This window comes from Salvelinus sp. IW2-2015, unplaced genomic scaffold (assembly GCF_002910315.2).
Source record: "Salvelinus sp. IW2-2015 unplaced genomic scaffold, ASM291031v2 Un_scaffold3483, whole genome shotgun sequence".
Lineage (NCBI taxonomy): Eukaryota > Metazoa > Chordata > Actinopteri > Salmoniformes > Salmonidae > Salvelinus > Salvelinus sp. IW2-2015.
Window position 1 is genome coordinate 123,773 of NW_019944763.1, and position 11,411 is coordinate 135,183.

An 11,411-nucleotide genomic window follows, 5' to 3' on the forward strand; every position below is an offset into this window, starting at 1 on the left:
TTACACTGTCTGTCCCTGAACTGGTAGTGTACCCTGCCCTTACACTGTCTGTCCCTGAACTGGTAGTGTACCCTGCCGTTACACTGTCTGTCCCTGAACTGGTAGTGTACCCTGCCCTTACACTGTCTGATAATACATACAGCACAGAACACAGAAGTGCATCCCAAATGGCACCCTATTGCTTAGTGCACTACTTTGGACCAGAGTCCTATGGGAAAGTAGTGCACTAAATACGGAATAGGGTGCCAATAGGAACACAGACAGAAGCAGACATACAATCACTCTGGTTTTGAATGAAACCTCATTCATTATGTACCGGGGAAAAATTACACATGTATTCATTACAAATTCATAAATTACAAATTCATAAATTACAAATTCATAAATTACAAATTCACACATTCCCTCTGATTTCCATTCATGGTTAAGAGGGACGACTCAGAGAACGTCCCATCACTGTTATAGGCTTTCTTTTTTTATTCTAGACCAGTAGCTCCTGTACAACCTTTGGATGAGCAAGTAGTCTGATGTTTCCTCCATCCTGTCTGTCTATGTATCTCTCTGTTTGACTGGGTCTGTTGTTGGAGGATATTAACCTCTGWTTTCACCTGTAATCCTTTCATTCGTTTCCAGAAAAGATAAGTTGGTTACTCTCCAGGTTGCAGATGCTGGCAGTTTATGTTTCCTGCCCTGCCCAGCCCCAAGCTACTCCTCTGGGGTCGGCCCAACCTGATCAGCCGGTGGAGATGGCTCCAGGCATACGCCAACCGGCCAGACACTAGGTCCAATGAGGCTGGGTCCACACCTGCCCAGAGGTTCCCTGCCGAACCCCCCAAACGTCCCCCCGAACCCTCKACTGGACCCCCCACTGGAGCTCCCACCACCTCCTTGACCAACTTAGGTAGAGTCACAGAGTCAGGTAGGATGGAGCCGCTGTCGCTCCCCAGGAAGAGGTGATCCAGAGCCCGGTTCTGGAGGCTCTCCCTCAGGCTGCGGACCAGCTCCTCCATCCTGGCCACCAGATGGCGATCCTCCCAGGCCTACAAAAGAAAGACAAGTAGACGGTCAGTAAGATGCCGAAACCTTGGTAACCTATTTGATTCCAAACATTCCAAATGATTCCAAACATACGTGTACATATGATAGAGCAGATCAGCCTATAGAGGACAATAAATCAGGATGGATAACAGGCCTCCAATCAAATCAAAGTTTACTGTCATGTGAAGGGATGAGCAAAAAATTACAAATTACAAATTACAAATTACAATTACAAATTACAATGGCAAAATACCCAAAAGACTAATGTATCAAAATTAAATTACAATAAATAATGTTTGCAACAGTATATGTACTTTAATTAAAATGCATTCATTGGCGGCGAACCAGAGAGCGACACCAACCAAACACCCACCCAACCAAAAAAAACACCATGTATATTAAAAGACAAAAATACATTTGCAAGTAGCCCCCTTAACAAAACAGCAATGTCAGTAATGTACAGCCACCTGGCCTGATTTGACTGTGACACGTCTTTTATCCTCCTTAGTTTAATGCACTGACTGCTCCCGAGTGGTGCAGCAGACTAAGGCCCTGCGTCTCAGTACTCCTTAGTTTAATGCACTGACTGCTCCCGAGTGGAGCAGCAGACTAAGGCCCTGGGTCTCAGTACTCCTTATTTAATGCACTGACTGCTCCCGATGGAGCAGCAGACTAAGGCCCTGGGTCTCAGTACTCCTAGTTTAATGCACTGACTGCTCCCGAGTGGAGCAGCAGACTAAGGCCCTGCGTCTCAGTACTCCTTAGTTTAATGCACTGACTGCTCCCGAGTGGAGCAGCAGACTAAGGCCCTGGGTCTCAGTACTCCTTAGTTTAATGCACTGATCTGCTCCGAGTGGAGCAGCAGACTAAGGCCCTGCGTCTCAGTACTCCTTATTTAATGCACTGACTGCTCCCGAGTGGCAGCAGACTAAGGCCCTGGTCTCAGTACTCCTTAGTTTAATGCACTGACTGCTCCCGAGTGGAGCAGCAGACTAAGGCCCTGCGTCTCAGATACTCCTTAGTTTAATGCACTGACTGCTCCCGAGTGAGGCAGCAGACTAAGGCCCTGCGTCTCAGGACTCCTTATGTTAATGCACTGACTGCTCCCGGTAGTGGAGCAGCGGGCTAAGGCCCCGTCTCAGTGCTAAAGGCTTCACTACAGACCCTGGTTCCATTCCAGGCTGTATCATTACATACTGTGATGTGAATCCCATAGGGCAGCGCACAATTGCCCAGCGTCAATTTGTTCTTAACTGACTTGCCTATTTAAGGTATGGTGTAACCTGTAGTACCTATTAAAGGTATGGTATAACCTATAGTACCTATTAAAGGTATGGTGTAACCTGTAGTACCTATTAAAGGTATGGTGTAACCTCTAGTACCCATTAAAGGTATGGTATAACCTAAAGTACCTATAAAGTATGTGTAACTGTAGTACCTATTAAAGTATGGTGTAACCTCTAGTACCTATTAAAGGTATGGTGTAACCTGTAGTACCTATTAAAGGTATGGTGTAACCTGTTACCTATTAAAGGTATGGTGTAACCTGTAGTACCTATTAAAGGTATGGTGTAACCTGTAGTAGCTATTAAAGGTATGGTGTAACCTGTAGTACTATTAAAGGTATGGTTAATGTATGTAGACCTATTAAAGGTATGGTGTAACCTGTACCTAGTACCTAAAAGGTATGTGTGTAACCTTAGTACCTATAAAGGCATGGTGTTAACTAGTACCTATTAAAGGTTGTGTAACCTGTAGTACCTATTAAAGGTATGGTGTAACTGTAGTACCTATTAAAGGTATGGTGTACCTGTAGTACCTATTAAAGGTATGGTGTAACCTGTAGTACCTATTAAAGGTATGGTGTAACCTGTAGTACCTATTAAAGGTATGATGTAACCTGTAGTACCTATTAAAGGTATGGTGTAACCTATAGTACCTATTAAAGGTATGGATAACCTGTAGTACCTATTAAAGTATGGTGTAACTGTAGTACCTATTAAAGGTATGGGTAACCTGTAGTACCTATTAAAGGTATGGTGTAACCTGTTATACCTATTAAAGGTATGTGTAACCTGTAGTACCTATTAAAAGGTATGGTGTAACCTGTAGTACTATTAAAGGTATGGTGTAATCTGTAGTACCTATTAAAGGTATGGTGTAACCTCTAGTACCTATTAAAGGTATGGTGTAACCTGTAGTACCTATTAAATATGGTAACCTGTCGTACCTATTAAAGGTATGTGTAAGACCTGTAAAGTACCTATTAAAAGGTATGGTGTAACCTGTAGTAGCTATTAAAGGTATGGTGTAACCTGTAGTACATAAAGGTATGGTGTACACTGTAGACTATTAAAGTATGGTTAACCTAGTATACCTATAAAGGTATGGTGTAACCTCTAGTACCTATTAAAGGCATGGTGTAACCTGTAGTACCTATTAAAGTATGGTTAACCTGTAGTACCTATTAAGTAGTATGGTGAACCTGTAGTACCTATTAAAGGTATGGTGTAACCTGTAGTACCTATTAAAGGTATGGTGTAACTGTAGTACCTATTAAAGTATGATGTAACCTGTAGTACCTATTAAAGGTATGGTGTACATTACCTATTAAAGTATGGAGTAACCTTAGTACTATTAAAGGTATGGTGTAACCTGTAGTACCTATAAAGTATGGTAACCTGTAGTACCTATTAAAGGTATGGTGTAACCTGTAGTACCTATTAAAGGTTACTATGGTGTAACCTGTAGTACCTATTAAAGGTATGGTGTAACCTGTAGTAACCTATTAAAGGTATGGTTAACTGTAGTACCTATTAAAGGATAATGGTAATAACCGTATACCTATAAAGTATGGGTAACCTTAAGTACCTAAAAGGTATGGTGTAACCTGTAGTACCTATAAAGGTATGTGTAACCTGTAGTACCTATTAAAGTATGGTGTTTCCTACCTCTGCAGGAGAGCTGAGTAGCAGACGCAGCCAGGCCGTCTTCAGTGTGTAGGAGGAAGAGACTGACCTCCAGAGCGCCCCCGGCGGCTGTCCAGTGCCTGGCCACCCAGGTCACGCAGGCCTTGGTCAGCTGGAGCACCTTGAGGTGGCAGGAGGGCTTGGTGAGCCGCCACGGAGCCAGCCAGCAGACGCTGCTCCTGGCGGGGGAAGAACAAAGTCCACAGGTCCCTCTCCTCGCTCTGCTGGTTCTGGTGCTGGTCTGGAATGAATTGATGAGAATGAAAGGAGAGAATGGATGATAGATATGGATGAAGGACAGAAGAAAGTAAAGAAAGAAGGAAATAATTAAGGAAGGAAGTAGGGAAGGAAAGAAGGAGACAGGGAATTAATGATTTAGTGAATTAAATAATGAATGAATAATGAATTAATGAACAAAGAAAGGAGAGAAATTAAGAAAGAGTAATATACTTTATTGAATTTGTAAAATGATATCATATATTACCCCTGATCACCTGAACACACCTGTATTTGACATCGCCCACTGAGGCCGTCGTTTCCATGGAACCAGGTAGACCCCGTCTCCGAGGGGATGGCAGGAGGAGCCGTATTGCCATTGAGATGTGACACAGACGTAGTCGGAACGCGTGTGAGCGGAGCTGCACACGGTCGTCGCCGAGCCAGAACTCAGCGTACAGCGCTGCTCGAAAGGTCGCACGCGTTGCTAGGCAACGCTGACGACCGGGTAGAAACCAACGGAGGACGGAGTCCGGGTCAAGCGATAGACTCCCCTCCTCCTCCTCCCTCCTGACACTGCCGTGACCCCTGACAAGACCTCGTGACCTTTCGGCGAACCCCCGAAAAGGCGTGCATTCGTAAACACGTGTCAGTGAAGTTGCGGTGTTTTCCGTAGCCAGTCACCCCACGGCGAGGAGTCTCTAGACTGCACCGCCGCACGCCGCTCCACACCCGCCCCCTCTGAACTTTCCCCTTTCACCTCGTCCTTCACCTCGTCCCTTCACCTCGTTCTTCCATCTCCCTTCAAGACATCCTTCCCTTCCTTCTTTGACCTCTGCTGCTCCTCACCTTGCTGTCGTTCTCTGGACTTCCTTCACTTTATTGCTTCTTACCCTCATCCTGTTCCCCTTCCCCGACTTTCTCCCGTTCTCTTTAACCTCCCCTCTCTCCCCTCACATCCCCCTTGCCCTCCCCTTCCCTGACTTTCTCCCGTTCTCTTTAACCTCCCCCCTCTCCTCCCTCACATCCCCCTTGCCCTCCCCCTTCCCTGACTTTCTCCAGTTCTCTTTAACCTCCCCCCTCTCCTCCCTCACATCTCCCTTGCCCTCCCCCTTCCCTGACTTTCTCCAGTTCTCTTTAACCTCCAACTCCTTGTTATTTTCTAGCTTCTCGTGTCCCCCTTCTCTTTTTCTCCTCACCCCTCACATCTCCTCTTGCCCTCCCCCTTCTCCTCTCCTCTCTCGTCCTTCTTCTAACTCCTCCCCCCTCCTCTCCCCTCTGTATACTCGTGGCTCCAATTTCAGTTCTCGGGGAATCTTCAGAGGTACCAGGATATCATAGTAATCTGGAGCGCCCACCTTGTGCTCCTCGTATGAACTGCCCACCTGCAACCAGACCAGACAAACAAGGATTATGTGAGTCCCAAATTGCACCCCAATTCCCGAGAAGTTTGTTTACGTAGACCATCAACTATGTTAACTAATTAATAATTTACCTACAAAAAGAGAAAATGTTATCTTCCGAAACTCACCTGCAGGAAGTCTCCCCGGAACGCCAGAGAGGACTCTGGGATACCTCCAGTGGCACGTCCGGCTCTGACCAGCTCCCCGACCAGTTTGGCCACGTGGGCCTTGCTGTGCCCCAGGACGTGAGGAGACAGACGCACCCAGCGCTCGTAGTAGTCCTCCAGGACCTCTCGACGAGACCAACCCGATTTCAGAGCCCCGTCAGCGGCCTCGAGAGGCACCCTCTGGGGCCCCCCTGGGTGGGCGGAGCAGTACCTGCAGTTACACATTGATATTTGAGTCAGTTCATATTTGAACAGATGGATACTTAGTGCAATCAAGGGCACGACAGCATTATGAGTATTATTATGAGTTTTCAAAAGCAGAAGCAAACATCACCGTAGTAACCGTGCAACTCAAACAGAGGGAGAGACAGACAGAAAGACAGAGAGGGAGAGAACGAGACAGAGAGAGAGAGAGAGGAAAAACACCTACCTGGAGGTGACAGCCCCCCTAGACACAACTATGACAAAACAACCAACAAAAACGGGTCACAACTCCTGCAGCTCTGTCGCACGCTCGGTCTGTACGTAGTCAATAGTAGGCTTCAATAGTAGGCTTCAATAGTAGGCTTCAATAGTAGGCTTCAATAGTAGGCTTCAATAGTAGGCTTCAATAGTAGGCTTCAATAGTAGGTTTCGATGGGACTCTCACGGTAGGTACATCTATAGCTCATCCCTTGGCAGTAGTGCTGTAGATTACTTTATCACTGACCTCAACCAAGAGTCTCTCAGAGCGTTCACAGTCAGCCCCCTCAGATCACAGCAAAATCACAGTGTACTTGAACAGAGCAATACTCAATCATGAGGCATCAAAGCCAAAGYAACTGAGTAATATTAAGAAATGCTATAGATGGAAGGAATGTAGTGTAGAAACCTACCAAAWAAKAATTYGGGAACAACGAATTCAATCCCTTTTAGACAACTTCCTGGACAAAATGTTTCACCYTAATAGTGAAGGTGTAAACCTGGCAGTAGAACACCTCAACAGTATATTTAACCTCTCAGCTTCCCTACTGAATCTAAAKATGTCAAGCAAACAACCTAAGAAAGAAATTGAGAAACCTYTCCAACCAAAAACATAGAGACCCWGAAAACCTGAGCCTACGCCTTCACTATGGTGAATCACTAAAACAATTCATAAACACACTAGGGAAAAAGAAGGAACAGTACGTCAGAAATCAGCTCAACGTAACTGAAGAATCCGTAGACTCTAACCACTTCTGGGAAAACACTAAACAAACAACAACATGAAGAGTTATCTATCTGAAACGAAGATGAATGGGTAAATCACTTCTCCAATCTTTTTGGCCCTATAATAAAGACAACCAGAACCCACTGGATTCTCCAATTACATTGAATGAACTACAGGACAACATACAAACCCTCCAACCCAAAAAGTCCTGTAGTGTTGATGGTATCCTAAATAAAATAATAAAATATACAGACCACAAATTCCAATTGGCTATACTTAAACTCTTTAACATTATCCTCAGCTCTGGCATCTTCCCCAATATTTGGAACCAAGGACTGATCACCACAATCCACAAAAGTGGAGACAAATTTGACCCCAACAACTACCATGGGATATGTGTCAACACCAACCTTGGGAAAATCCTCGTAAAATCTACGTAAAACACCAAATAATGCATGCAGAGCAGAATTAATGATCAAACTCCAGAAATGAGACGTTAAATTCTACATCCACCTAAAAGGAAARGATTCCCAAACCTTCCATAACAAAGCCATCACCTACAGAGACATGAACCTGGAGAAGAGTCCCCTAAGCAAGCTGGTCCTGGGGCTCTGTTCACAAACACAAACAGACCCCACAGAGCCCCAGGACAGCAACACAATTAGACCCAACCAAATCATGAGAAAACAACAAGATAATTAGTTGACACATTGAAAAGAATGAGAAAAAAAAACAGAGAATTGCTATTTGTTCCTAAACAGAGAGCACACAATGGCAGAATACCTGACCACTGTGACTGACCCAAACTTAAGGAAGCGTTGATTATGTACAGACTCAGTGAGCATAGCTTTGCTATTGAGAGAGGCCGCCGTAGGCAGTCCTGCCTCTCAAGAGAAGACAGGCCATGTGCACACTGGCCCACAAAAATGAGGTGGAAACTGAGCTGCACTTCCTAACCTCCTGCCAAATATATGACCATATTAGAGACACATATTTCCCTCAGATTACACAGACCCACAAATAATTTGAAAACAAATCCAATTTTGATAAACTCCCATATCTCCTGGGTGAAATACCACAGTGTGCKATCACAGCAGCAAGATTTGTGACRTGTTSCCACAAGAAAAGGMCAACCAGTGAAGAACAAACACCATTGTAAATACAAACCCATATTTATGTTTATTTATTTTCTCTTTTGTACTTTAACTATTTGCACGTAATTACAACACTGTATATACACACACAATATGACATTTAAAATGTATATTCCTTTGGAAGTTTTGTGTGTAATTTTTATTGTAATTTATTTATTTTTATTTCAGTTTTGTATATTATATATTTCAATTGGTTTGGCAATGTAAACATGTGTTTCACATGACAATAAACCCATTTGAATTGAATTGAACTGAATTGATAGAGAGTGGGAGAGAGAGCGAGAGTAAGACAGAGAGAGTGGGAGAGAGACAGACACAGAGAGAGAGAGAGCGTAAGATAGAGAAAGAGAGAGAAAGAGAGAAGATATGATGTGTATATGGACTGGGTACCTTATGAAGAGGTAGCAGAGGACACAGGCCAGTAGTAGTTTGATGAGGGAGAAAAAGACAGGAGGGCCCTGGTCAGAGCAGGGCTCTGTCCCAGCCTCGTACCCAGGATCGGGGCCTGATTCTGGGCTTAGCCAGTGGGTTATGTGGTGGTGGAAAACCAGACCAGTCAACACACAGGTCAACAGAGGCCAGAACACCCGCAGGTTAAGAGTGTACACACTCATCCTCCTCTCTCTCTCTCTCTCTCTCTCTGTCTCTCTCTCTCTGTCTCTCTCTCTTCTCGTTCCCTCTCTCTCTTCTCGTTCCCCCTCTCTCTCTTCTCGTTCCCCCTCTCTCCTCCTTTCTGTTGCTCCTAGGTTCCTTCGTTCCTTCTCTTCTTCTTGTCTGTCTAGGACTTGTTCTTTAGCGATGCCAGAGAACTGAGACAGGGTCAGGGCAGGCTAACCCATCATGACACACGCGCTGACTCTCTCTCTCTCTCTCGTCTTTTCCCTCCTCTGCGCCTCTATGTTCTTCTCTCCGTTTTCTCCTCTCCTTCCTTCTTGTAACAGAACTGCCACTTCTTATTCTTCTTCTCCTCTCCAGCTTGTTTGTTCAGTTTAAAGTCAGTTGAAGTTCCTCTTCAGAAGTTGCCCCTCCTTTTCCTCCTTCTCTTCTTCAATCTGTCCGTCTTGTTTTACCCCTCCTCTTCAGAGCTGTATGATGTCAGGTTTATCTGTCTTTGTGAAGACTCCTCTCGAACAGGTTCTCTCTCTCTGGTTCTTCTCTTTTTCCCTCTCTCTCTCTCTCTCTCTCTGGTTCTTCTCTTTTTCCCGGTCTCTCTCTCTCTCTCTGGTTCTTCTCTTTTTCACCGCTCGTCTCTCCTCTCTCTCGTGGTCTTCTCTTTTTCCCGCTCTCTCTCTCTCTCTCTGCTGTTCTTCTTCTTTTTCCCGGTCTCTGCTCTCTCTCTCTCTCTCTGGTTCTTCTGCCAGTGAGCTCAGAGGAAATACCAAACTCTTGAGAGAGGAATTTTAGTTAAAAAAAGACGGGGAGGAGGAAGAGAGAGAGACTGGGCAGCAACACTCTCCTCCCACCTCTTAAAGAGACAAAGACATTGTTTCACATCTCAACATTACATTCAAAAGGAGAAGCAGGCCCATGTCCCAAATGGAACCCTATTCCCTGTATAGTGCACTACTTTTGACCAGAGCCCTATGGACCCCTTGTTGAAAGTAGTGCACTATATAGGGAATAGGGTGCCATTTGGGACACAAAGGCTATGACAGTTACTGTAGCAGCATTGACAATAAGTGACAATAAAAGTTATTCAATTGAATTTGAGTGATTTGATATAAACTGCAAACTGAGTGTATAAAACATTAAGAACACTTTCCTATTATTGAGTTGCACCTCCTTTTGCCCAGCTTCAATTCGTCATATCGTGGACTCTACAACAGCCTCAATGGATTCTACAAGGTGTTGAAAGTGTTCCACAGGGATGCTGGCCCATGTTGACTCCAATGCTTCCCACAGTTGTGTCCAGTTGGCTGGATCTCCTTTGGGTGGTGGACCATTCTTGRTAMACACAGGAAACTGTTGAGTGTGAAAAACCCAGCAGCGTTGCAGTTCTTGACACAAAACGTTACGCCTGGCATTTACTACCACACCCCGTTCAAAGGCACTTGAATATTTTGTCTGCCCTCTGAATGGCACACACACAATCCATGTCTCAAAAAATCCTTCTTTACCCAGGTCTCCTCCTCTTTATCTACACTGATTGAAGTGGATTTAACAAGTGACATCAATAAGGGATCATATCTTTCACCTGGATTCACCTGGTCAGTCTATGTCATGGAAAAAGCAGGTGTTCTACACTGGTAACAAAGCATTACTAACAGCCGTGGGCAGTTATTGTGAGGACAGACACACTACTATGTAAAGGCTAAGAGAATATATTAACTTATTATAGAATATAAAATGTTAAATAAGTGATTCTACAACTTTAGTATGACTGTGATACGTGTTCAGTCGTACATAAATAAGCAGATGAAGGCAAAATAAAAACATGGACGAGATAAAAGATGTTGTGTTGTTAGTTGTTGTTAGTCTCTGGCATGTCACTGGTCCTTCTCTCAGGGGACAGGGGTTAAGGGTCGTACTGATGATGGATTTCACAGGTCACGCTCAGGTCAACACAAACACCAGGGCTTATTGTGGCGGACCTCTGCCTGGGAGAATGTGTGTGTGTGTGTGTGTGTGTGTGTGTGTGTGTGTGTGTGTGTGTGTGTGTGGTGGGTGTTGGTGTGTGTTTGGTTGTGGTGTGGTGTGGTGTGTGTGGTGTGTGTGTGTGGTGTGTGTGTGGTGTGTGTGTGTTACATGTGGGGTGGTGTAACAGTACTCCTCAGTGAGTGACTCATAGGTCCTTGTTTAGCTAAACTGGACCACAGACCTCTGACTAAGGTCTGTCCTGGGCTGGCTGGCGCATTCCCCAAATGGCACCCTAGTGCCATAGGGCCCTGGGTGCTGAAAGTAGGGCACTATATAGAGAATAGGGCCCTGGTCTAAAGTAGGGCACCTATATAGGAGAACAGGGTCTCTGGTCTAAAGTAGTGTACTATTAGGGAATAGGGCTCTGGTCTAAGTATGCATATATAGGAAATAGGCCCTGGTCTAAAGTAGGGCAGCTATATAGGGAATAGGGTTGCACTTGTGACACATTCTGATGGATGAATTCCCAGGGCCCTACAGTGAAGTGTTGGGAGAGGTTTATAAGAGATTTATTTACTGCTTTTGTCCCCTCCACTCGCTACAGCCCAAATAAACTAACTGTTATACACCAGATATAGCATTATTAAACTAAACTGTTATAACACAGACATACATTATTAAACTAACTGGTTATAACA

At 44.6% G+C, this 11,411-nt stretch overlaps 1 protein-coding gene across 1 annotated transcript; it reads right to left on the minus strand.

Annotated features, from left to right (window-relative positions):
- Nucleotides 1–16: 16 nt before the first annotated feature.
- Nucleotides 17–8,957, minus strand: LOC112075955 (inositol 1,4,5-trisphosphate receptor-interacting protein-like 2). Its single transcript, XM_024142863.2, is given in 9 exon segments — nt 17–1,040; nt 3,990–4,072; nt 4,075–4,110; nt 4,113–4,168; nt 4,170–4,248; nt 4,512–4,645; nt 5,427–5,608; nt 5,755–6,004; nt 8,527–8,957. Coding segments are annotated over 9 exon segments (1,437 nt in total). The 5' UTR covers nt 8,751–8,957; the 3' UTR covers nt 17–647.
- Nucleotides 8,958–11,411: the final 2,454 nt, after the last annotated feature.